The sequence below is a fragment of the Dipodomys ordii genome, unplaced genomic scaffold (genome assembly GCF_000151885.1).
Source record: "Dipodomys ordii isolate 6190 unplaced genomic scaffold, Dord_2.0 Scaffold36, whole genome shotgun sequence".
Taxonomy (NCBI): Eukaryota; Metazoa; Chordata; class Mammalia; order Rodentia; family Heteromyidae; genus Dipodomys; species Dipodomys ordii.
This window is the reverse complement of record NW_012267252.1, coordinates 5,104,665-5,129,684: the sequence shown is the minus strand read 5'-3', so window position 1 is coordinate 5,129,684 and position 25,020 is coordinate 5,104,665. Positions and strand designations below refer to the sequence as shown.

The 25,020-nt window shown below is 46.7% G+C and overlaps 3 protein-coding genes across 6 annotated transcripts in view; 2 read left to right on the top strand and 1 right to left on the bottom strand.

Annotated features, from left to right (window-relative positions):
• Positions 1 to 1,285, top strand: part of Fbxw4 (F-box and WD repeat domain containing 4) — an 84,957-nt gene extending 83,672 nt beyond the window's left edge. The window contains exons 8-9 of the mRNA XM_013017639.1: positions 382 to 523; positions 705 to 1,285. Coding sequence (XP_012873093.1) covers positions 382 to 523; positions 705 to 824 — 262 coding nt within the window. The 3' untranslated portion in view covers positions 825 to 1,285. The remainder of the gene's footprint in view (positions 1 to 381; positions 524 to 704) is intronic.
• A 722-nt stretch (positions 1,286 to 2,007) lies between these two features.
• Dpcd (deleted in primary ciliary dyskinesia homolog (mouse)) lies at positions 2,008 to 23,418 on the bottom strand. 3 transcript variants are annotated; one of them, XM_013017666.1, is made up of 6 exons: positions 23,326 to 23,418; positions 18,007 to 18,087; positions 10,472 to 10,596; positions 10,049 to 10,182; positions 2,663 to 2,765; positions 2,008 to 2,289 (listed from the first exon to the last, which is right to left on the bottom strand). In XM_013017666.1, the coding sequence occupies exons 1-6, from the start codon at positions 23,387 to 23,389 to the stop codon at positions 2,185 to 2,187; spliced, it is 612 nt and encodes a 203-aa protein (XP_012873120.1). In that variant the 5' UTR covers positions 23,390 to 23,418; the 3' UTR covers positions 2,008 to 2,184. The 3 variants fall into 3 exon arrangements, with proteins under 3 accessions (XP_012873120.1, XP_012873122.1, XP_012873121.1); XM_013017668.1 differs by having other exon boundaries at positions 23,245 to 23,327; XM_013017667.1 differs by lacking the exon at positions 10,472 to 10,596 and having other exon boundaries at positions 10,049 to 10,214.
• Positions 23,419 to 23,484: 66 nt separating this feature from the next.
• Poll (polymerase (DNA directed), lambda) overlaps positions 23,485 to 25,020 on the top strand; it is an 11,773-nt gene continuing 10,237 nt past the window's right edge. The window contains exons 1-2 of one of the 2 annotated variants that reach the window (XM_013017549.1): positions 23,485 to 23,532; positions 24,284 to 24,425. In XM_013017549.1, the coding sequence (XP_012873003.1) occupies positions 24,311 to 24,425 (115 nt within the window). In that variant the 5' untranslated portion in view covers positions 23,485 to 23,532; positions 24,284 to 24,310. Of the gene's footprint in view, positions 23,533 to 23,821; positions 23,897 to 24,283; positions 24,426 to 25,020 lie in introns of those variants that run through there. The other variant, XM_013017548.1, reaches the window with a different exon arrangement.

Here is a 25,020-nt window from a genome sequence, read left to right as displayed (position 1 = left end):
GAGCTTGGTGCCCATCCTGGTCCTCCTTCCAACTCTAGACTGGCCCATGAAACAGCCCAGAGATGCCACATCAGAGGCTAAGACTGGTGCAAACAGGCTTGAAGCCTGTGTAGCCTCCTGGGTCCCATGACAAGTAACACAGCATCGGGAAGCACAAAGGAGGGCATGTCAGCTGCATGGCCCTGGGGCTGGGGAGAGTCCTTCACAGAAGATACCTTTTCCTATTATGTTGGTTACTAAAACAGTATGACAGTTCAGGCTTCTCAACCCAGCCCAGAACAGCTCACTAACCCCCCTCCCCCTAGCTCCTCTAGACCTGGGGAGGCTGGACTGGAAACGGAGGGTACCACATCTTCCCCTTGCCTTTCTTTTCCTGGACAGGAAATGTGTCATGGAATGGGAGGAGCCTCATGACAGTACCCTATACTGCCTGCAGACAGATGGCAATCACCTCCTAGCTACAGGTTCCTCTTACTATGGTGTCGTACGGCTGTGGGACCGGCGCCAGAGGGCCTGCCTGCACGTAAGTGCCCTGCCTACTTCATTCCTCATGGCTACATCTGAGTGAACACCATGGCCAAGGATGAACTTGAAGCTGGCTAAAGGAAGCTTATAATAAATAGCACACAGCCCGGTTTCCTGGGTGAAGGCGCTCCCATTTTCTACTTGGAAAGCTCTTACCAGCTCTGTGCCTTCTCTTCCAGGCTTTCCCGCTGACGTCAACCCCTCTCAGTAGTCCTGTATACTGCCTGCGTTTCACCACCAAGCATCTCTATGCAGCGCTGTCTTACAACCTCCACGTCCTGGACTTTCAAAACCCGTGACAAGTAATCCCTTCTTGCAGGCCAGGGGAACCAGCTACTCAGGGACCTCTCTTTCCACCCCTGCCCTGTACCTAGACCTGTGACTTCAGTGCTCAGACATTAAAGGCACTGGTGCTCACCCAGCAATGCAGGACCTCCCTGGATGTGTGGAGAGATGGGACCTGCTGCCTTGGGAAAATGCAGAACTCAGGCCTATGTCTAGCACCCTTATTTGGCCAGAGCAAAGGCCCCTGGCCTGGAAAAGCTAATCCTGCCCCTGCTGCTTTGCAGAGCCATGATGTCCTACAGAGTGGAGTGGGCCACTTTGGTCTGACCTCACCTTTCACCAGCTTCTTGGAACTGGGGACTCATTCCTGAGGCAGGCACTGGCCTGGTTTCACTTTGAAGCCAATAAAGGACAAAGAGAACCTGGCAGTTGTGGTGAGTTCTGAGCTAGCCTTACTTTGGACTAGCTCTGTGAAGACATACTACTATTTTCATTTTTGTAAAAATAAACTTTGATTTGTTCACAGATCTGGTTCTTTACTGGCTCTGCTGCTCTCAAAAGGCTGCGGGGAGATGGAACATCAAATTCAAACTCAGGGTACTCATGTCAAGGATGGGACAAAACCAGCACCAAGGCTTTGTGTCCCCCAAAGAACAAAGTCTCTTTAGAAACTCCTCTAATGACCCTCGACCCCCCTTTTAGCTCTCACTCTCAATCTTTGTTTTGGAGGTAGGAGTGTTATCTGTGGTATGGTATGGACTGGGGACTACAGTAGGGTTCCAGGTTGCTAGGGTGCTAAGCTTCTGTCCATGCTGCTTATTCACTCTTCACACCCTCTTGGCAACACCCTCTTGGTAACTCTTATTCTGGTTTATTTACAATGGCTCTGTGCTGTTTCTAAAGTGCTTGGGTTTTTTTTTTTGTTTTTTTTTTTTTTAAAACTTCTCCTGTACCCATACCTACCTTAGGAAGTGTTTCCTGACCTACCCACAAAAGCCAAGCTAGCACAGGGCACCTCCACACCAGACCTCCTGAGGGTAGGCAGGCAGGTTGGCACCCTGCCTTGCTCTCTTCCTTTTAGGTGGAAGCTTTATGTTGAAGGTCCCCAGGGAGTGCCATACCACTGGCCTCCCTAAGGAAACCCGTAAGACCCAGGAACAGGCAGCATACACAGATAAAACAAAAAAGCAGTCCATCTGCAACAGTCAGAATGACTTTACTCAGGAAACAAGACCATGAATAGGGGCTAGGAGTGCCCCACACCAGTCTGATGCACTCCATGTAGCTCCTAGGAAGCAGCTGCCCTGTTTCAGAAAGGCACCAGCCTGGAGGTTTCACAGCATCTCCACACTAGAGGCAAAAGTTCAGGGCAAGCTACTGGGTCTTACAGTCCCCATCACTGCTATGGGCAGTCTTTACCTTCTTCAGCTCCTTCTGTAGCTCTGATTCGGCCACCATGACCTCCTTTGGCTTCTGGTACTGTGGATGGAACCAGGAAGAAGACATAATTCAGTACTACCCCCACCATCAACCTCCTCCATGCACACTCAAGCTCCTTCTTTTCCTTTTATTACATATGGGAAAACTGGTTGAATGATTTACTTAGGTGATGTGGCAGGATAGGACCAGAACCCCAACCTTGCCATTTCTACCACTTCTCTGTCTTCCTGCAGCTTTGAATTGTGTAACCTGGCTCTTCTCTGACCCCCACCCTGCTCTTCCTCAGCGGACTGGGGAGACTGTTCTCCAGCATGCACTTCAGGGGATGGGGATGTTCAGGAGATGATGTGGACAGAGAAACAAGAAGAACTTATCCCCAGTGCAGAGGCTACGTAGTCTTGGCAAATCTTACAGAGATGATCAGGGTGCAGTTGGCATGAGCAAAGCTCAGCAAGGAATCATCCAGAGGTAGCTGGAATCTGTCTAAGTCAGGAATGGAGAACTTCTTGTAGTACCTGTGGGGACACCAAAGGGCCATTGGGGCACCCAGCAAGCTGACCTAGGTGACCCCAATAGTTGGCTGCTAGGCTTGGCCACTAAGCTTTTAGAGCCCCCCCCCACACACACACATACTCCCACTTTTCACCTAGACAGAAACTAGTGAAAACAGCAGTGTTTTATTAAAATAACTGTTTTAGTGTTCAGTGCCCCTGGAAAGAAAAGGAAGTCAGCCTTTTGGCCAGTCTAACAGAAGGAAAGCAGAGCCAGGTACAATTCTGTGATTACACCAGGGGCACAATGACTCACACAGCAAGGCTAGGGATTCCCTAAGGCAGGGAGAAGCTTCCTGGAAAACACAAAGAACTCAGGTAGCTTGGGATCCTCTGAACCTCAAGCCTCATTAAGGTCACTGGGAAATAGAAGAGGTGCCCTAAAGAGGGACAGGATAAAAATACCTTGGGCCTTGCCCAAAGCTGGGGATGAGATTTCCCCCAAAGGCTTTAGCTACCTTTTCCTTTTTTGGGTACCTTGCAAGGCCCTATTAATATGACTCTGCTTTCTAAGCTAAAGAAAAATACACTCACAAGGACAAATCTCCCTGGATCTCAGGCTCTAGACTCCCTTTGCTGGCCAAAGGGACCCACCTCTCCTCTTTCACACACCTGTGCTCACTTCTTTCAATTCAAAGTGTTTTTTTGTTTTGTTTTGTTTTTTGTTTTTGTTTTTGGTGGGGGGGGTGGAAGTGGGGGTGAGGGGGGGTCATGGTGGTTTCTCTTTAACTAAAAACCAGACCATAACACCCAGCCCATAACACATGTAACTGAAATTTTCAGGGACTCTGACCTTTGCCAAGAGGGCACACAGGCTCAGAGGGGCAAAATGTCCTATATGATTTCTCTGTAGTTGTCAGTGAAGTGTAAGGGAGGGTCAGAGCACACAAAAGAGCCCCCACTCAGCTCTAACAATAGGCCCATTTGGCATCCTTCTAGGTGGAAGTATGGCCCTGGCCCTGGCAGGAGCTGCCAGACCTGTCACTTGGGCAAAGCCATCACTTTCTGCTCCAGAGGTTGTGTGGGCTGCAAAGGGAAACGCCTCTGGCAGGTACAAACAAACTCAAGTGAGGGGCCTGGAAAGGATGGGCTTTTAATACTTCAGAGGGGCCTGGCCCTTGTGGTGACAGCTACCTCAAGTCCACTTCAAAAGCCCCCGATGCCCTGGGGACTTGGGGAGATGACATCAATGCAGTACTTCTGCCCCCTGTCCTCCCAGCCCAAATCCCTAGGTTCAGCAGAGCCTCTGGGGCCCCTCCCCTCCCAGGTTCCCCACTCCCCACCAAGGTGCTGGGACCCAAGGCAGGAAAAGAATGTTTACTTAAAGGCTGACAGTTCAAAAGGAGTGGGGGCTGGGGGAACCTAATGGCATCGCAAGTTGCTTTCTTTTCCAAAGCTCTGCCCCAGGGAAAGGCGATCCATCTGCCTGCAATGCGGAGGAATGCCTGCCACATCCTCTTCCTAGCCAGCCACTGAGGGCTCTTCCTGGGGCCCTCGGTCTAGCTAGCAAAGGTGGCAGACACTGATAATAGGGGGAGTCAAAGGTTAAACAGCAGAGATTAGGTGAACACAAAGGCTTGTTAGGAAGTGTTAACATCTTCCTGGCAAATATACACAAAAAGCAAAACCAGGAGAGAAGCACTCCACCCACTCCCCTGGCTGGGCTAGTTCAGAAGGGGGGAAAAAAAATCTCAGGGCTTGGCCTCAAAGGCAACATCAGGATCTTAGAAAGAAAGCCTGAGGTGCCTGGCTTGCTAGACTCTGTCCTACACTTAGCCTAGGGAACCACAGCATCAAAAACCCAGAGGGTCAGCTTTGTTTGGGGTCTATTGTGATGGGTTTAGTTTATTGGGTGAGGTCCTTGAAAGGCTCAAAGGAGGTAGGGGGCAGCCAACCCACTCTCTGGCTCTGTTCCCCAGCCTAGAGGGTTACCACCACAACAGTCTGTACTTGACTTTCTTACCAACACTTGGACAAGAGAAGGGCCTCTGCTTTTGGAAAAATCTGAATGCTTAGTTTTAGGCATTAATGATGTCCTAGGGCTTGAAATGATTGTACTTTGTTGATTTTTGTTTGCTTTTGAGAAAGGGTCTCACTATATACCCAGGCTGGTCTCAAACTCCCAATCCTCCAGCCTCAGCCTCCCAAGTACTGGAATTAGAGGCACCTCCATGCCCAGTTGTGTGAGTTGAGAATCTAAAGATGAAGAAGAAACAAGAACTATCCTTGTCTACACAGGCAGTTTTGGTTCCTGTTAAAAGGCAAACTTTACAGCAGAGTAATTCCCAGGCTTTTGCAGGTGTTCAAAGGAAGAGAGACCTGACTTCCGCCATCCCCAGTTCCTGTTCCGGTTAGTTGCAGGCACACATCAAAAGATTACTTTTTCTTTTTTTCTGATGCTGAAGATTGAACCCAGGGCCTCTCTTCATGTTAAATACATGTGTAACCACTTAGCTAGATTCCAGTTCTCAGTTGGCCTGGAACTCAAGATCCTCCCTACCTTTCTTCCCAAGTACCGGTATTACAGACATGAACCACATCCATCTAACCTTTCTTTTGCAACACTTGTTTTGTGCAAAGTACTACTCTAGACACATCAAAAAACAGCCTTCTCAGGTTGGCTACTTACATTATACTGTTACAAAAGAAGAAACTGAAGCCGGGTGCTGGTTGCTCATGCCTGTAATCCTAGCTACTCAGGAAGATGATATCTGAGGATCATGGCTCAAAGCCAGCCTGGGCAGGAAAGTTCCTGAGACTATTATCTCCAATTAACCACCAGAAAACCGGAAGTGGCGCTGTGGCTCAAGTGGTAGAGTGCTGCTAGCCTTAAGCTGGAGAGCTGAGGGGCAGTGCCTAGGCCCAGAGGTCAAGCCCCACAACCAACCAAAAAAGAAAAAAAAGAAGAAGAAGAGGAGGAGGAGGAGGAGAACGAGGGAAAAGAAGAGAAGAGGAGGAGGAGGAGGAAGAAGAAAGAAGAAACTGAGGCAAAGAAGAGTTAGGTAGGTTGCCCCAATCACAAAGCTAGTACATGGAGAAGCCTTACTATAAGTAAGTTCCTCAAATCTCCTAACCTGTCCACTTCTGCATTCTTGCCATAAAGTAAAAGACTACCTGGTCTAGATTTCCTGCATCTGTTCAAGTAGGGGCAGATACTGATGAGGGGAGTTCAGACCCTTAGGCTCTTACCACCCAGCAGGTCCCCTGGACATTATCTAGCAATTGCTAGCTATCCTTTTTTTGAATGGCCAAAGTCTTCAAAAGGCAGTGGAAGCTGGACACTGATAGGTTCACACCTATAATCCTAGCTACTCAAGATGCTGAGCTCTGAGGATCAAGGTTCGAAGCAGGAAAGTGTGAGACTTTTATCTCCATTTGACTACCAAAAATCCCAAGTAGAGCTGTAGCTCAAGTAGCAAAGTGTGAGTCTTGAGCAGAAAAGGCTAAAGGACAGCACCCAGGCAGAGCTTGAGCCCCAGTACTGGTACACACACAAAAAGACAAGTGGAAGTAAATGCTTGTAGGGACTCCTGGCCCTGCCACTGTGGCCCTGGGGCAGGCTGTTTAACTTCTAGGCCTCAGTTTCTCCAAATTCTTTTCTCCTCTGAAGGCAGTGGAAGGGCTGCTGCAGACAGTCATGTAGGCCCCACCCTATATCTCTATACCTTGCTTGGCAGGTGTTCAGAGAAGTTTCCAGCTGGTCCTTCCCTGAGATCAGCAGCAGGCAAATCTTAAAGCTCAAGTTGTGAGCAAACCAATCACCCTTACCCCAATAGCCCTTGATAGAGTCACAGTGACATGCACACATTCAGGGTCTCAGTCTATTGAAAGGAATCCTGTTGAGTCCAAATGTCCTAAACTTATCTCACCACAGAATCCTTTGCCACGGTGATAGTATCATTGATGTCAAAATCAGTCAAGCTCTTCAGATTCCATTTTCTTTCTTTCTTTCTTCTTTTTCTTTTCTTTCTTTCTCTCTCTCTTTCTGTCTCTCTCTCTCTTTCTTTTTTTTGTTGTTGTTGATCATGAGGCCTGAACTCTGGGCCTGGCACTGTCCCTCAGCTCTTCAGCTCAAGGCTGGTGCTCTACCACTTGAGCCACAGTGCCACTTCCTGCTTTTTCTGCTTGTATGGTAATGAGGAATCAAACCCAGGGCCTCATGCATGCAAGGCAAGCACTCTACCATTCAGCCACCTTCCCAGCCCCCAGATTCCATTTTCTAAGGAACCATTGAAGATCTGCTTCCGGTTAGCTATTACTTGGGATGTGTGTATGTGTCTGATGTCATCAAACAATCTGTGAGGTAGCTATAAGCATGTTCCCAACATAAAATGGGAAATCCAAGTACTACAGATGATACATGGCAGAGGCCAGATTTATGCCAATTATCTCCCCACTCCCTTCTTCCTACACAAACATTCTTGTTGGATCCAGATGTTACAACAGAATCCTGTCAAATACTTTCTTCCTTCCCTAATTCATCTTTCATTAATATCTGAAGTCAAGGACACAGCACACTAGAATCAATTCCTTCAAGCAAAGTGGCCAACCCAGTTCTTCAGTGACAAGACAAGTTTGGAAAAAGCAACTCAGTGTGGCTTTTGGTCAAGAACCAGGGTAGGCATGGTAGAAACCAGAGAAAAATGCAACAGTACAACAGACATTGCAGATACCTGGGAGAGAAGGTACTTACCTCCTTTAGACAGATCAGCTCATCATGCTTACTTTCTTCAAACATTTTATACAACCATTAATATATAAGACCAAAAATAAAAATAAGGAGCTGGGTGCCAGTGGCTCATGCTTGTAATCCTAGCTACTCAAGAGGCTGAGATCTTAGAAATGAAGTTTGAAGCCAGCCTAGGCAGTCAAATCCAAAAGACTCCTATCTGCAACCAAGCAGCAAAAGATCTGACCTAGAGGTATGACTCAAGTGGTAGTGTCAGCCATGAGCAGAAAAAGCCAAATGGGAACTCAAGTTCTAAGTTCAAATCCCAATACAAACACATGGGCATATTCATACACACAAAAGAAAATATGGGGGCTATGGAAAAAGGGAGAAAAATGAAGGAGGGGGTAACAAGTTCAATGAGGAATGTTCTCACTACCTTATGTAACTGTAATCCCTCTATATCAACTTGACAATAATATTAAAAATTTAAAAAAGAAAATATGGATCCTTCCCTCCTCTGGGTGATGTGATAATCAGGAAATAGATTTTTTAAGGTATCCTGAAAAAGCTAAACACTGCTAAAAAGAATAGCAGTTGAAGGTAGAAGGTGAAAATGCCACCAGGCTCCACTCTCAGGAAAGAGCTGCTCAAAGTTCTGGTTGGCTTCTAAGGCTTACCTCTTAAAAGAGGGACCTGCAGGACAGAAATAAGCCAGGCTGGGACACTAAACCAGAGGCTCCAATATGGGTACTAAAATTCTCCTTTCACAGCTGGGCACCTGTGGCTCATGTCTATAATCCAATTATTCAGGAGGCTGAGATCTGAGGATCAAAGTTCCAAGCCAGTCCAGACAGAAAAGTCCCTGGGACACTCTTTATCTCCAATTAACCACTGAAAAACCAGAAGTGGTGCTATAGCTCAAGTAGGAGGCTCAGGGGCAGTGTCCAGGCCCTGAGTTCAAGCCCCATAACCAACAAATAAATAAATAATAAAATACTTCTTTCCCCTTCATGGAAAACCTTACCCTCTGGGGTAACACTTCTGTCGTGTGTGCGTGCGCGTGCGCGGGTGTGTGCGTGTGCGTGTGTGTGTGTGTGTGTGTGTGTGTGTGTGTGTTTAAAGAGATACCTCCCCCTCCCCCTTGGGTACTGGAATGAGTCTCTAGACATGGAGCCCCAGGCTAACAGCGCCACCTATGGCTGGTAGCATTCAGGAGATGGGACCCAGAGGATCTGCCCGCAGATGAATTTTTTGGTGAGCTAGCTAGCCTTTCTTCTTTCAGTCCCTTGTAATCACATTTCTGCCTGATATCTGTATTCGACAGTGACCTCTGGGGGACAAACAGTAGGCAGCAGCCAGATCCACAAAGTGCTAAGCTGCAGATTCAAGTGCTATCGGAAGCACTTTTGTTCCCAGTTTGGACCCAGGGCCTCTTACGCCAGGGAATGCTTGCTGAAGTACGGAGTTTGTTTTCCTACAGGCAATTTCTCTGTTGTCTGAAATTGCTAAATTCCACTTTAGGCACTGACTCCTGTTAATGATGAGAACAATAACGGGGATAAACTGCCTCTTATCTGAGGGCTTCAATGTGCTTTACAAACGCAAACTCTTATTATTATGACTTTATATTTATAGACAAGGCACACTGCAGGGGCCGCTGGTTGTATGTACAGCAATAACCCTGAAATTAATTCATTCATCTCCACCCTTTTCCCTGTCCCCTTAACCCTGCCAAAGTGAGGGGGTATGGAGGTCATAAGAGGAGGTCAGAACCCAGGGCTGCACTGGAGAGGCTCTGTTCCCTGTGAGCCTCATGGACCTGAGAAAAGAGGGAAGGAGAGACTAGAACACATGGACTGAGGAGAAGAGCAAGGAGGTAGGTCCTCTTGACTACATGTAAGACAGTGAAAGAATATAACCTTGGTTTTAGACTTAGCACCCCATGAGACAGGCTGGATAAGCTTCACAGTTTGTGAATGGGTAACTGGAAAACCTCCCATCTCAATGCTCCAGACTGGAGTTGACCTGATATGTAATCCCACTGGCTCAGGATGAAATGGATTCATTTCTTCTCAGCCCCCACAACCTGCTATCCCACTAGCAAACAGAAAAGAGTAGTTGAGTGGTCCTTCTGAAACAGACTGCCAGAGACTTCCAGAGCACCTGCCCATTTTCCTTTAGTCCAGGGAGGGATCAGGGTTACTGCTGCCCATCCAGTGCTTTAAAACCCCTAACTCCCACCTCAGGCAGGTGTGCTTCCATGCTCTGCCTCCCTGCCAGCTCTGACAGTGATGTCACTAGGCTAAGTCCACCAAGGATCAGAGCCAACCAGGAAGTCAAGGTCTCAATATCCTTAGGACAGAATATCCAAGATCAAAGTTCATGTGCACATGATTCCCTCATACCCCCATTCATTCAACCAAGTCAATGACGCTGATTGCTTTATATAAGGGGCTGCAGAGCATGGAGGAAGTGCCTCCACCCTCAAGTGCCCCTGGGGTTTGGTTCAGCCTGCCTTCCTTTGGGGCCTGACCCCCATCCCACTCATACACAAGCAGACTGCAGTGCTACTCACTTTTTGTTGGTGGTTTTGACAATGATGCAGCGCTCCTTGGGGGCCACGCAGACACTATACACATCTTTTGGGTAAGGAAGATTGCGAATCCGCCACTGAAAACTCATCTTGGTATCCTTGCGCATGAAGATAGGCTGCAGAAGGCAACTCCAACTCATGACTGGTCCTGGGGAAGTTGTGGGAAGGGATGACTCCCACCCTCCCCAAAGTTCCATTTCAGGCAAGATGATGGTCCTCAGCTCTTCTCCAAAACTCCCCTCTGAGGCCACCATTGTATGACACTCCAGGCCTGAAGGCCTCACCCTTTAGGCATTCACGCAAACTGTGGCCACTGGAGAAGGAGTTGAACAAGTAATACTCCCTGCCCTGAGAGGCCAGAAGTCTCTCCCAGCCCCCACAAGCCAGCAGGACAGATGGACATACATTGGCATTGCTTTCCTTGATGAGCTCGGGCCCCAGGCTCCCTGCTCCTGGAGGTGCTGGCTCTCCCACTTCAAGCTGCCACTGGCCCAGGGCTCCCAGGGCACTTTTCATACGCCACTTTCTCACTGGGGAGAGAAGCAAGCAAGGTGTTTATAGTGAAGAAAGGATTTCTGCTGTGGCTCCAGCATGCCATCAGGTCATTGAAACAGGATACAAGCAAGAGCTTTGGTCTGTGTCCTCAGCCTTGTTCATCTGCAGGAACCATGCAACCTGTGAAATCTTCCTACAGCATTTCAGTAGCTGACAACCTGCAAAGTCCCTCTCATGGATACCCAGACAAAAGGAACGGAAAAGAAGTTCTCAAAAGAGAGAAGGGGAATGCAAAACCCCTAAGGTGTGGCATCAAGCAGGAAAAAAATGGAGGTTTGGCAAATATAATTTCTCATAATGGGAAAATCTGGATTCCCCAAATGAAATTTGGATTCATTTTTCCCCTCTAAAAATGTGTAAAAAGGGGCTGGGAAGGTGGCTCAGTGGTAGAGCACTTGCCTTGCATGCATGAGGCCCTGGGTTCGATTCCTAAGCACCACATAAGCAAAAAGAAAAAAGCCGGAAGTGGTGCTGTGGCTCCAGTGGAAGAGCACTAGCCTTCAGCTGAAGAGCTGAGGGACAGCGCCCAGGCCCAGAGTTCAGGCCCCACGACCAGACTCAAAAAAACAAAACAAAACGTGTAAAAAATGAAGAGTGTGAAAACTGTTCAACAAGGTTGTATCATGATTTAGAAATTTGAAATATAAAATTCAAGCCAGGTGCGAGTGGTTCATACCTGTAATCCTAAACTACTCAGGAAGCTGAGATCTCTGAGGTTCAAAGCCAGCCCAGGCAGAAAAGTCCGTGAGACTCTTTTTTTTTTTTTTTGGTGGGTCGTGGGGCTTGAACTCTGGGCTTGAGCATTATCCCTCAGCTCTTCAGCTCAAGGCTAGCGCTCTACCACTTGAGCCACAGTGCCACTTCCGGTTTTCTGGTGGCTTATTGGAGATAAGAGTTTCACGGACTTTCCTGCCCGGGCTGGCTTTGAACCTCGATCCTCAGATCTCAGCCTCCTGAGTAGCTAGGATTACAGGTGTGAGCCACCATGAGACTCTTATCTCCAATTAATCACAAGAAAACTGGAAGTGGCATGTGGCTCAAAGTGGTAGAGCATTAGCTTGGGGGGAAAAAGCTCGGGGACAGTGCCTTAGACCTGAGTTCAAGCCCCAAGACTGATCCAAAAAAGAAGAAGAAGAAATAATACAAAATTCACTCTTTTCAGGTATACTTGGCTTAAAAAAAATCTGAAAGCCAGGCACCAGTGGCTCACACCTGTAATCCTAGCTACTCAGGAGGCTGAGTTCTAAGGATCATGGTTCAAAGCCAGCCAGGGCAGGAAAGTACGTGAGACTCTATCTCCAATAAACCACCAGAAAACTGGAAGTGGCGCTGGCTCAAGTAGTAGAGGGCTAGCCTTGAGCTGAAGAGCTGAGGGACAGTGCCCAGGTGCAGAAATCATGAAATCATGGCCTAGAGATATAGTTGAATAGCAGAGTTCTTTTCTAGCATACATAAGACCAGATATCAGTCTCCAGCACTGCCACAAATAAACAAATCTTACATAGATATTTTAAATTTCCCTATTGATGGAATAGCCAGTGTGATTTATTTGGTAAAATGGACATCATTTGCAACTTTATAATGTAAATAGCTAGTGGCTAGTCCCAGGAAGCCCCTGCCAGGATTTTCCTGATCATCACTCAGCTCTATCCCAGTGGAGAACCTCTCAAGGCACCTTCAGTCCTTCCTATCCTGATGCATTTGGAACCCCTGAAACTGACATCTTAGGGTGTCCTTAAATAAGCACCAACCCTGCTGAAGACCACTAGCGTCCAGGAGCTATCTCAAGAAGCTGACCAGTTCAGAAAGTACCTAGTGCGCTACAGTGGGTACTTCCAAGTATGTCTTCTTTTTAGGGAGGGAGGAGGTAGGGGGTGGTGGTGTGGCTCCAGTGAGATCCTCAGTGGCATGTGCCCTCAGTGCATGTGTCAACCCTGCACACCCTTGCTGCTGTAAGGCAGGCATATGAGCCAAGCACAAAGCATGCTGTAAAATTAGAATTTTTCCTTGAATATGTGCTTTTATAAGGTCTGCTGCATTCTGCAGTGTGATTTTATTACATCTTAGGGCCAAAAATTCCCCTGAGAAAACATTTCCAAGTTTATAATGAAAATTAATAAGGAAGAGTAAAACTTGGAAATATGCTTTATAGGCAACTTTTTCCCCACAAATACTTTCTTAAGTGAATGATCTGTGACCAGAAGTACATTCAAGTCTTTTTACTATAATACCTTACTTAACTGGAAGACAGTCTTTTGGCGGCCTGTCATAGTCACAAACTCAGAAGTGACAAACATCTCTGAGCAGCAGCTCATGAAACAAGATCATGTACCCTACTCTGTACCATAAGAACAGATAACTCCCTGTTCCTTGTCAATCCATACATAAAATGCTGTGTATATCGAGGATCTAGCTCAGTGGTAGAACCCATATCTAGCATTGTGAGGCCATGGTTTGATACCACAGGGGAGAGAAAAAAAAGTATGTGTCCAGTAAATAAGGGAGGACATTATTGTTTCCCCCAGGTATACTGACAATAGGATCCAGACAGCTCACATGGAAGGACAGAATTACAAAAGTACTTAGGACTACTTAATGCAAGGGCAAACAAGTAGCCCTAATCACAAGTCACTGCTATATGACAGAATTTAATCACACATTTTAAGGGTGGAAGTTCCTTTAGAATATGTCTAGTCCAATGCCTGTATCTTAAAATAAAAGACTGTATTTCCCCCCTGTGTTTTTGCTGTTATACATTGCTACTACTTACTAGGGGACAGAAATTAATTTGCAAAAAAATAGCTTAAATCAGGTCTCTTGCCAAGTGTGATGGGGCATGGGAGGAGGACGAGGAGGAGGAGGACGAGGAGGAGGACGAGGAGGACGAGGAGGAGGAGGAGGAGGACGAGGAGGAGGAGGACGAGGAGGAGGAGGAGGAGGACGAGGAGGAAAAACAAACAACAGGGGCTGGGAAGGTGGCTCAGGGGCAGGGAAGGTGGCTCAGTGGTAGAGAGCTTGTCTTGCATGCCTGAGGCCCTGGGTTCGATTCCTCAGCACCACATAAGCAAAAAGAAAGAAGCTGGAAGTGGCGCTGTGGCTCAAGTGGTAGAGTGCTAGCCTTGAGCTGAAGAGCTGAGGGACAGCGCCCAGGCCCAGAGTACAGGCCCCACGACCAGACCCAAAAAAAAAAAAAAAATTAATGTATTCTAACCCTCCAAACCAGACAAGTGAATCAGCAATAAGAGGTTAAACTTTTATGTAAAGTGTCCAATTATATAGTATTTAGAAAGATTTCTTTCAGTAGCTTTGTTTCCTTTTGGCCTCTAAATGATAAGCTTTGGTTATCAAAAAGAGTAATTGAGGAATATCTAGCTAGCTGGGGCTAGAGAAGTGGAGAAGTGAGAGACTTCTTTAAACATTGGCCATGTTAAGCTGGTATGCCAAGGTACATTACCAATAGCTACCCCAGCATTTCCTAGCCACTCTTCTACTCCAAGGAATGCTGCGTTCTCCACTGAAATATTCCCAAGAAGGACTCAGAACCCTCCTCTGTGCTGGCGTCCTCACTTCTTACCTTGAAAGCCACATGGGTCACAGGAGCTTGGCACCGCTCTCGGCTGCCTCACTTTATTATCATCTTTTTTTTTTAACCCCTTGGGAATTCAATTCTTCATTGGACTGCAATGCAACGGTCAGGAGGCAATATCTAATACACAATTTGGATGAAGTTCCTTACTTTTCCCAAGCATGTGGGTATGAGCACACATGTGCAACGATATACTTTGTCTTTCTTGTCCCTGTCTTTGTTCCTGTACTCAAGGACAGCTCCCGCGGCAACAGAAGACTGTTTCCACCTGCTGTCACTCTGATTTGATTATATGGTAAACCCAAACTGGAGTGTGTAAGGCAGCTCCCTGGGAGGCTGCCATCTCTCCCTGCCTGAGCCAGGGCCAGTCCTTGGAAAGGAGACTTTCAATGACCCTGTAAAGGGTCTGACGGGGAATATATGAAGGAAGCAGCGCCTAGGGGCTTTTTCCTAAGTCAGCAGGAAGCAAGCTGATGTCCCAGACTGTTGAAAGAGGCCCCATCTTTCAGGTGGGCTGGAAAGTAGAGGTCCTAAAGGCCTCTTTCCCCAAAGCTCTAAGGTCTGGCCCACTTCCAATGTGGATAATTACATTCCCCTTTCCTAAATACTCCCTGCAGCTTAAACTGGATGCAGGATTCTTCTTTTCTGCCCTAAAACACTGCAACATTGCTATGTGGCTATTAAACAGCTGCCGTGGCCCATCCCTGAGGAGGCTGAAGGGAATCGAGTGGGTCATTTATAAAGCCGCTCAAGTGCCTGGGGATGAAAGTGCTCAATATCCTCCAAATGCGGTCTGCGGTGGTTAGGCTGGCGGTCAAATACCAAAGCAGATTAAGCGGTAATCCGAATGTAATCGCTGGGGGATGGCCTGCCCTTCAGCCTCTGCCCCCCTGGACATGCTGTGTTCTTCTGGGGCTGGTTTGATGTTCCGATCATTGTTACGGGGCCCTTCAGTTTTTTCCTCTATGAATACATACAGCATTCGTTGTGGGGGGTGGGAATGAATAGCCCCTCAGAGGGTAGAAAAAAGATGACACTAACATGCTTATTAACACTGACTGGAGAACTCTGTCCCAGACAGATGCACACCTCTTAGCAATTCTTCCTCTGTAAATTACGTGGAGCTTTTCTAACACAAAACCAGTTTGACCAATTATCAAATTTGGATATTAGTTAGAAAAATGGAAACGATTTGTATTTTCTGCCACAAAACCCATGTCCTTATTTTCTTCATAATATGCACAGGCAAAAGCCAGCTTGGCTCAGGTCCTTGGGGTTATTTATGCTCAAAATTAATAGCCCAGCACAGAGACATGCGCCTGATGTCCTGGCTTCTTGGGAAACTGAAGCAGGAGGGCTGCTTGAGCCCAGGACTTTGAAGCCAGCCTGAGCAACATAGCAAGACCCAGTCTCAAAAAAGAATTTATAATGAGCAGTATTTTTGCAAGGACAGCTGGGTGGGAGGGGGGGAGAAAAAGAAGTAAGAAAAGGATGTGCTATTATGCTCGGGCTGAAGCTCAGAGGCTAAAGCGGGGTATTCCTTGCTGCCCATCAGTCCTCATTAAGATTATTCTGAAGAAAGAAACATTTAGTAAGAAAGAAAGAACATTCTCAACTCTTAACACTACGTTCTTGTATGCTAAAGTACAAGCTCCTCAGTAGGATAGAACTAAACTTACATTGTGGTTCAGATACAAACCAGCCATGTAACTCTGAACAAGGGACCTAACTTCCTTAAGCTTCTGATTTTTTTCAATTCTAAAATGGAGGCAACAATACTTAAGGCTTTAATGAAGACAACTGTATGAGAAAATACATGCCAAACGCTTGACATGGAGCCCAATCAGAGAAGGGTGCTAATGTCATTATTAGGTAAATTTTAGCCAACTGGTGCTCCCTTACCAACAGTGTCCTCCTCCACTTCAGCTGTTAAGCAAAAGGAATGTTTTTTGGTCGGTTGTGGGGCTTGAACTCTGGGCTTGGGCACTGTCCCTCAGCTCTTCAGCTCAAGGTGAGCACTCTACTGCTTGAGCCACAGCGCCACTTCCGGTTTTCTAGTGGTTTTATTGGAGATAAGAGTCTCACGGCCTTTGCTGCCCGGGCTGGCTTTGAACCGTGATCCTCAGATCTCAGCCTCCTGAGTAGCTAGGATTATAGGCGTGAGCCACCAGCACCCTGCTAAGCAAAAGGAATTTGAAAGCCATGATTTATCCCCAGGCACCACTGGAAGAAGTGACAGTTAGTGTGGGATACTGGGTTATAGAGTTCTACAAATGAGGGAACCTGGACTTACTTTCCATATTAGTTTCATGTTCAAGCACAACAAAGAGGTCTGGGGGTGGGGTGTGTGTGTGTGTGTGTGTGTGTGTGTGTGTGTGTGCCCTGGTGTGTGTGTGTGCCCTGGTGTGTGTGTGTGCCCTGGTGTGTGTGCCCTGGTGTGTGTGTGTGCCCTGGTGTGTGTGCGCGCCCTGGTGTGTGTGTGTGCCCTGGTGTGTGTGTGTGTGTGTGTGTGTGTGCGCGCCCTGGCAGCTATAGCTGCCTTCTTTGCTCTGTGTGGAGAAGAGAGGCGGCACTTGAGGCTGTGGCGAGGAGCTACAACCAGACTAGCTGGGCTGCGGTAGTGGTTAGCCACGTGACCTCTGCTTTCATAAGTTCTCCCCTGTTAGGCATTCCAAGGCTGTCACCCCCTGGGAACACTATAAATTACAAAGCATTGTGAGGATATTACTACTGTATTGGTTTCTACCAAATCAGTGTCATATGCTAAACACATCAAGATTTTTAATAGCACCAGACTAAACCAATTGGGAACAGAGCCCAAGCAGCTCATAATAAGAAGGGATCAACACTTCACTCTGCAACTGAACATGCGCAGGACACACATTTTGAGACTGGAGACTAAGAGAATGCAAACCAGTATAATCCATGTTGTCGGTTCTAGACATTTATGAGCTGTCAGAAAGAGGGAAAACGAAATTCCCTCACCAATACTACCTGTCGATCAGGCCCAGAAAGAAATTAAAGTCAAGAATAATGGCAAGAAAATACCCCAGCCCATGATTCCATCATTGAACTTAGCATTTCTGGTAGAACTTAATAAAGAGACCAACTCCCTCTGCTGACAGCCTTAGGCCCCAGGTCACAGAGCCAGTCATCCAGCTCTAGGAAGTCAGTTAATGCTGATGCCCATACCTGGGAACAGAGAATGGACAAATCAAAGAATGCCCAGAAACCTGAGCTGGAGCCTCTCTATTCATGAGCCTATATTTTTTAGGAAAAACCTGGAGGAATAAAAATGGCAATGATGCAAAGTCACCATTTCTATCCCCTTTGATTCATTCAGTTAAGATAAGGGTCTTATTTAACAGTATTGCCTTGAAGGCAAGATCAGAAGCTTGCTTGACTCAGATGTGACCTCACAAAGCAAAAGAACAAAGTAAAAAAACCTGCAGTGAAAGCCCGCGCTTGCCCTACTCAGATACAAGGCCCACTTCAATGCCACCTTCTTCAGGAAGGTGTTTTTTGTTTTTTGGGTATTTTTTCCCAACTGTTTCTCTACATCCCCACTCCCAGCTTAGAAGAATCACTCACCCCATCATTTATCTGAGAGCTGGAATTTACTGGTCAAAAGAACTCCAACATTGTCTAGGCAATGCTCAGGAACAATAATGTCCATAGGCCTCAAGTCTCCTCCAGTTATCACCTCAGTGCTGGGCTCCTCCTCGAAGCCTAGGAGCATTCAACTGGGCCTACATCAGCCCATGCATTTCTAGGGCTCCACCGGGAGCCTGTAACTTACCAAGTAGTTCACTTGTCTTCTCATCATATTCTTCAGCCATTTCCTTCCCGTCTGGGAACAAATAGTGCACTTTCCTTCTCCCTATGCACAAAAGCAGAGAGCACCTTACCTCAAAGCCTCCCTTTGTTTTGTTCCCTATACATCAAGGGTCAGACCCAGAAAACTCCCAGAAGCCCTGGGAGTACTGAGAAATCTTGCCAATCTGCCACAGACTCTTTACCAATTATCACCCACTATTGCTTTAAAGCACATCCTGGATTCACTTTTTTTCTCTGAAAGGCCTTTGCGCTACTGTTTCCTCCACTGCACCATACTTCTTCCCAACTGTGGAACTCTTCCTTATCCGAACAATCCAGCTTCCACTAGGAAGTCTTCTTTAATTATATCTCTAGCCACCTGAGCAGAAATAATCAATTCCTAATCTGTACCTCTCTTATTTGCATATCACAGTAGAGGATTTATCAAATTCTATCACAGCACTTAAAAGCATCTGATATAAATATATGTGTTTTAGAAACAAGCCTACTATGTGTTCAGAATGAGGAGGTGAATTTCCCAACTGCAACCTCCCTCCAGCTTTGCTATCACTGCCTTCTTCCACCCATCCCTAAGCCATTCCTCACATGAAACCGCAGGATGGTATCCTCATTGCATTCTCTTCCAGACACACACTTTGGCTATGATTTTACATCTATTTGTGTGATTCTTTGATAACTGCTATCTCTTCTGGATAGGAAGGGTTTTATCCCTGTACCTGTTCGTTTCCCTGAAACCAAGTGTGCATTGCAGATAATTGGGAGTTCAACCAAATACTGACTGAAAGAATAAACAAACACTGATTCATCCAGTAAAAGAAAAGAGCTCAAGGGAGTCTCCTAGCCCAGTTTCTCTACCCATAAGGCATAGTTATGAACATTTGCTTAGGAGTGATTATGTAATTTCTTCTATTTACAGACAGATAAGTAGGTAGACGTGGATTCCTCAGACCGATAAAAGGGTGTTTACATGCTGTGGACACATTCTACTACATGAGCTTCAAGAATAAGGGGGATCAAGTGGTACAGCTCTTGTCTCTGAGGTGAGGCACTAGGGATTTGGTACAGTACCACCAAAAATAAATCAGAGTCCTAGAGTAGGGAATCCCTGTCTAATTCACTCTTCTGGGACAGTCCTCTGAAACCATTCCTAATTTGTATTTCAGGGAAACTCATCTCCAAATTTACATGGCCTTTCAGCAGACGCTTGGTTCTACCAGCCTTAATCATTTGGACACCTGCAGGGGCCTAAGAAGTTCCCCTGTCAGGAGAGGGGTACAAGATGTTGCCTGTGAAGAGCTGCAGGTATCTAGCCTTAGTGTCTTCCCTTTGCATCTGGCCTTGGGTCCAGGAAAAGGATACAGCACTTACTAACAACAAGGAACTTTACATGTCTTACTGAATTTAATTCTCACAATAATCTTTTTTTTTTTTGGTCAGTTGTGGGGTCTGAACTCTGGACCTGGGTGCTGTCCCTCAGCTCAAGGCTAGCGCTCTACCACTTGAGCCACAGTACCACTTCCGGCTTTTTCTGCTTATGTGGTGCTGATGAATCAAACCCAGGGCCTCATGCATGCAAGGCAATCACTTTACCACTCTACTACCTTACCAGCCCTCACACTAATCTTATATGTCCCATTATTTATACTTCACAGATGAGGAAACAGGTTTAAAGATCATACAACTTGCCCAAGCTTATAAGGCTACTCAGTAACAGATGGAGCTTAAACTCGTCTGAGGCCAAAGTCCATTCTTGAAGTTCAAGCTCAAGTAAGTAAAATGGGATAACTTGGATGGTTTCAAACATTTGTAAGAGCTGCATGCCAGTGGCTCTTGCCTGTAATCCTAGCTATTCAGGATGCTTAGATCTGAGGATCACAGTTCAAAGCCAGCCTGGGCAGGAAAGTCCCTGAGACTCTTACCTCCAATTAACCACCAGAAAACTGGAAGTGGTGCTGAGTCTCAAGGGGGTAGAATACTAGCCTTGAGTGAAAAAGAGCTCAGGAACAGCACCCAGGTTCTGAGTTCAAGCCCCAAGATTGACAAAAAAGGGGGGGCTGGTAATTTGGCTTAGTGGTAGAGTGCTTGCCTAGCATACATGAAGCCCTGGATTTGATTCCTTAGTACTACAACAGAAAAAGCTGGAAGTGGCGCTGTGGCTCAGGAAGTAGAATACTAGTCTTGAGCAAAAGAAGGTCCCGGACAGTGGCCAGACCCTGAGTTCAGGTCCCTGACTGGCAAAAATATTAAAAAGCAAATTGTAAGGTGGAATACTGTTCTTTTTTTTTTTGTCGGTCATGGGGCTTGAACGCTGGGCCTGGGCGCTGTCCCTCAGCTCTTCAGCTCAAGGCAAAGCGCTCTACCACTGGAGCTACAGCGCCACTTCCGGTTTTCTGGTGGTTTTATTGGAGATAGGAGTCTTACGGTCTCTCCTGCCCGGGCTGGCTTTGAACCGCGATCCTCAGATCTCAGCCTCCTGAGTAGCTAGGTTTACAGGCGTGAGCCACCAGCGCCCGGCTTGGAATACTGTTCTAAAAATTTAATTGGACACTTTTCTAGTGATTACCATTTTATGTTTCACATCCTCCAGAGGCAAATCTGCAGGTGGTTTTGACAAGGCATACCCACATGATTGTTAATGTATTAGTTTTTGGTTTGAGGGGGGAAAAAAAAACCCAACTTAAAACCTATCATTGTAATTTTTTTTGTTTGGTCAATTGTGGTCCCTGAACTCTGGGCCTGGGCACTCTCCATGTGTTCTTCAGCTCAAGGCTCGTGCTCTACCACTTGAGCCACAGCGCCACTTCCTGCTTTTTCTGCTTATGTGGTGCTGAGGAATGGAACCCAGAGCCTCATGCATGCAGGCAAGCACTCTACCACTGAGCCACCTTCCCAGCCCTACTGTTATAATTTTGTGATACTCGTATCAAAGAACTTAACATAACCTTGGCTATGAACTATTTGTTTAAATATTGTCCTGTGACTAAAGGTAGTAAACAGGTATTTGTATGCCCATGTTCAAAGCAGCATTATTTATAATAGTCATTCCAAGTGTCCACCATCAAATAATGAAAATGTGGGGGAGTGGTGTTGGTAAAAACACACATACATTATGGGATATTATTCAACTTTAAAGGAAATTCTGACACATAATATACCATGGCTGAACTCTGAAGACATTAAGCCATATGAAATAAGCCAGTCCTCTAGCATGGTAGCTCAAGGCAGATTAGATTTAGAAGAATGCAATTCAAAGCCACTCTAGACAAAAAGCATAACAAGACTCTTATCTCAACAAAAAAGCTGGGCATGGTGGTGTGTACCTGTGATACCAACCACATATGTAGGAATAAGTAGAAGAATCATGGTCTGAGCAAAAACCTCAAGATCCGATCTGGAAAAAAAATGACTAAAGCACAAAGGACTGGTGGCATGGCTCAAGTGATAATGTGCTTGCCTAGCAAGTGTGAAGCCCTACACCCTAGTATCAAAAAAAAACCCAAATATTTTATTATTCCCATTAAGTAAGATTTCTAGATTGCTTAAATTCATGAGAAAATGCCAGGTCCTGTTGACTTACACTTGTAACCCTAGCTACTCAAGAGGCTGAGATTTGAGGATTAGAGTTCAAAGCCAGCTTGGGCAGGAAAGTCTGGGAGACTCTTATCTCCAATTAATCGCCAGAAAATTAAAGTGGTGCTGTGGCTTAAAGTGGCAGAGCACTAGCCTTGAGTGAAAAAGCTCAGGGACAGTGCCCAAACCCTAAGTTCAAGCCCCACAATCAACAGGGGGAAAAAAATATCATAAGAGACAGAAAATAGAATGGTGGTTGCCAGTTGAGGAAGGTGAAAAGGTTCTGGAGATGGATGGTGGTAATGGTTGTAAAACAATGTGAATATACTCAATTCTACTAAACTGTACAGTTTAAAATGGTTAAAATGATAGAAACTGGTGCCTCACTTCTGTAATCTAGGCTTCTTACAAGGCTGGGATCTGCCAGCCCAGATAGAAAAGTTTGTCAGATGAAATTGTTACTACTGGAGTAACCAGTCCTGTACTTTCACACCTCCATGCCTTTATCCATTCCTCATAGCTAACTCTAATTTTTTTCTTTTTCTGTATAGCAAACACATGTTAATTCCTTAAGATCCAGAAATACCACCTCATCAGTTAGGTCTTCCTCCAAAAAGACAGTCATTTCTACCTACATGCTCTCATGCCATTTTATACAAGAGTCCAATTTCATCTGACATGTGCTATTATATACTTACATGTCTTTTTCCTGAACACTTTATGAACTCCTGACAGAACAAGTCTTTTTCTAACTGCTGTAGGCAGAGCTTTGGACCCAGGAAAAAGCCTCCTTAAATACTGTCTTTAGAAACAAATGAGCAGCTGACTTTAATTTCCGTAAACTCCAGGATTCCCTGCTGACCTCTACTTGTGGATATGAGTCCCACAGTTAGTTTTTTAATGCCTCAGAAATTCAGACCTAATTCACTTTGGCTGCCAAGAGGGTCCAGGGAAGAACCTAAAAGCACAAGGGACCCTATACTGAACAATTCTAGTGTGGAACCATGCTGGATTGCACACCCCTGTGCCCACTCTGACAGAAACAACCCTTAGCCGTTGTTCTGCACTGAATACATGTAGAGATTGACTTTACAAAAACATAGGGCAGGAGAGATAAGAGTGGTAGACAACCCACTTCGTGTTATAATGAGGAAAATGAGATACAAACAAGTAAAGGGGCTAACTGGAGAGTCCATGGTGAATTAATAGCAGGGTGGGACTATAACCCAGAAGTCCCGTAACACCAGGCCGCCATAGGCAACAGAACTCCCAGATTAAGGTCCGTGGAATCGCAGGTCAAGACTCAAATGTACCACTAACTGAGATGAGAAATCTTTGCCAGAAGAGCCAATGAGAACCGAGTGGGGGCGAGGTGGAAATGGTTTTCCCCAGCTGGTCTGTAACTTAAGTCAGTAAAATGGGGTGGGACACCAGTGAGGAGCAAGTGTTATCATGCATGTGAAAAGCAGTATTTACTAGCAACAAAACTCAGAAGGGGCCGAAATAGTGTAGGGAAAACAAGTGGGTGCCCGGTGACAGCCCGTCATCTCTCTGGGCCTCAGTTTCCTCATCTGCAAAAGCAGAAGAAACTCGACTGGCTGATGGCGGAGGTCCTTCCAGCTCTACTGACCTAGCCTCTGAGGCCCTCCTGGGGCCAGAGGGCCGGACCCTGGAGGGAAAGGACGAAGGAGCTCGCGGGGGGCTCAATTACCGTCCTGCAGCAGCGCAGTCTTCTCCGCAGCCCGCAGGCTCTCCACCCAGCCGGTCACCGCCATCTTCCCTTCACTCAACAGCGTGCCTGGCTGCTGCCATGGCAACTCTTCCGCCGATGGGTCACTTCCGGTTGACCCGGAAGGTGTTCCGAGTATTTGCCTTTTCCCTCCTTGTGCTTCGTCCATTCTCATTGGCTCCCCCTTCGGTAAGTGGTTTGTCGCTCGTCGCCGGGTTCCGGCTTTAGGTTGACCCACTCAGTGCAGAGTTGACCCTGCGGACCCTTCCCATGTGAAGAGCTCTGGAATGGGGAGATCCCAACCCTGGTCCCCAGATGGCAGTCCTTGGCCCCCGCTGTCGGCGGGTGCACCACACCTGCCCGGGTCCTCACCCCAGCTGGGAGGCTGAGACTCCCGAGTCGCCCCACACCTGCGGCGGCCGGGCCCCATCTCCCCGCAGCTGCAGGGCTCAGCACCCCATGCCCAGAGGCCCACGACCAGAGCAGGTGCAGGGCTCTCCCACAGCCCCGCCAAGACCCCCCTCCAAGGTTTCCTCTGCCGGAGTTGGTTGCGGTGGGTAAAGAAAGATGATGTGGGTTTCTAAGCAGGAACCTCCAGTCTCCTCTCCTTTGGACGTAGTTGTAAATGTAGCTCCATTTCCTAGCTTGCCATCTTTCTGACAAAGTTCCTCAAACTCTTCCGAGACTCACCAAAAGAAAGCTACTGTTTCCTATTCCTCAGAGGGATCCCTAGCCTCACCTTTCCCTCACTGTCTTCAATATTCTTTAAAAGGTTGTTGGGTGTACAGCTACCCTTAAATCACCAGTTTAACTTGGTTTCCACCGACCCCCAGGGAACTGGCCTGCATTGCTCAGGGCCTGTATCTACATAGGCTAAAAGGTCCAGGGGCCTCACTTGGGGATTTTGGAGTGACATCTGTGCTGACCATCCTTTAAACAGAAAGGCAAGGATTCACCCCATACTTCGATGGACCCCAGGGGCATCTTAAAAGCATTTCCCAAGCGAAAGAAGATCCAGGCCCATCCAGCATCAAAAGAACTTGCAAAGATTCCCAAGAGGGAAGAGGGAAAAGAAGCAGGAGGTAGGCTGTCATACCTTCAGAACTCTGACATAGTTGAACCCTCGACCTTTCTGTTGTTCAGCCTTTAATTGTTACTGTCCAGAATCCAGAAATGAAGCAGAAACTGGCAATGCAGATCTCTTTGTACCTACCTGCTTTGTCTTTTTTTTTTGTCGTGGGGCTTGAACTCAGGCCCTGGGTGCTGTCCCTGAGTTCCTTTTGCTCAAGCCTACTGCTCTACCACTTGAGCACTAGTCTTTTTCTAAGTAGTTTATTGGAAATATGATTCTCAAAGCCTTTACTGCCTGGGCTGACTTTGAACCATGGTATCAAGTCTTAGCCTCCTGAGTAGCTAGGATTACAGGTGAGTGCTACTCGAACCAGCTTCCAGCCTAGTCTTGACAGGCTACTTGTTGTGTTATCTTTTTCTGAAGATCCCTTCAATCAGAAAACACTCCTTGGAGCCGGGCACTGGTGGCTCACGCCTGTAATCCTAGCTACTCAGGAGGCTGAGATCTGAGGATCGCGGTTCAAAGCCAGCCCTGGCAGGAGACACCGTGAGACTCCTATCTCCAATAAAACCACCAGAAAACCGGAAGTGGCGCTGTAGCTCAAG

Coding starts and splice junctions, on each gene's coding strand:
- Dpcd (XM_013017666.1), bottom strand. CDS start 23,389: ATGGCGGTGACCGGCTGGGTGGAGAGCCTGCGGGCTGCGGAGAAGACT. Junction 2,766..10,048: donor GTCAAAACCACCAACAAAAA/GTGAGTAGCACT, acceptor GTGTCCCCACAG/GTACTACAAGAAGTTCTCCA. Junction 2,290..2,662: donor ACTGCACCCTGATCATCTCT/GTAAGATTTGCC, acceptor TTCCATCCACAG/TACCAGAAGCCAAAGGAGGT.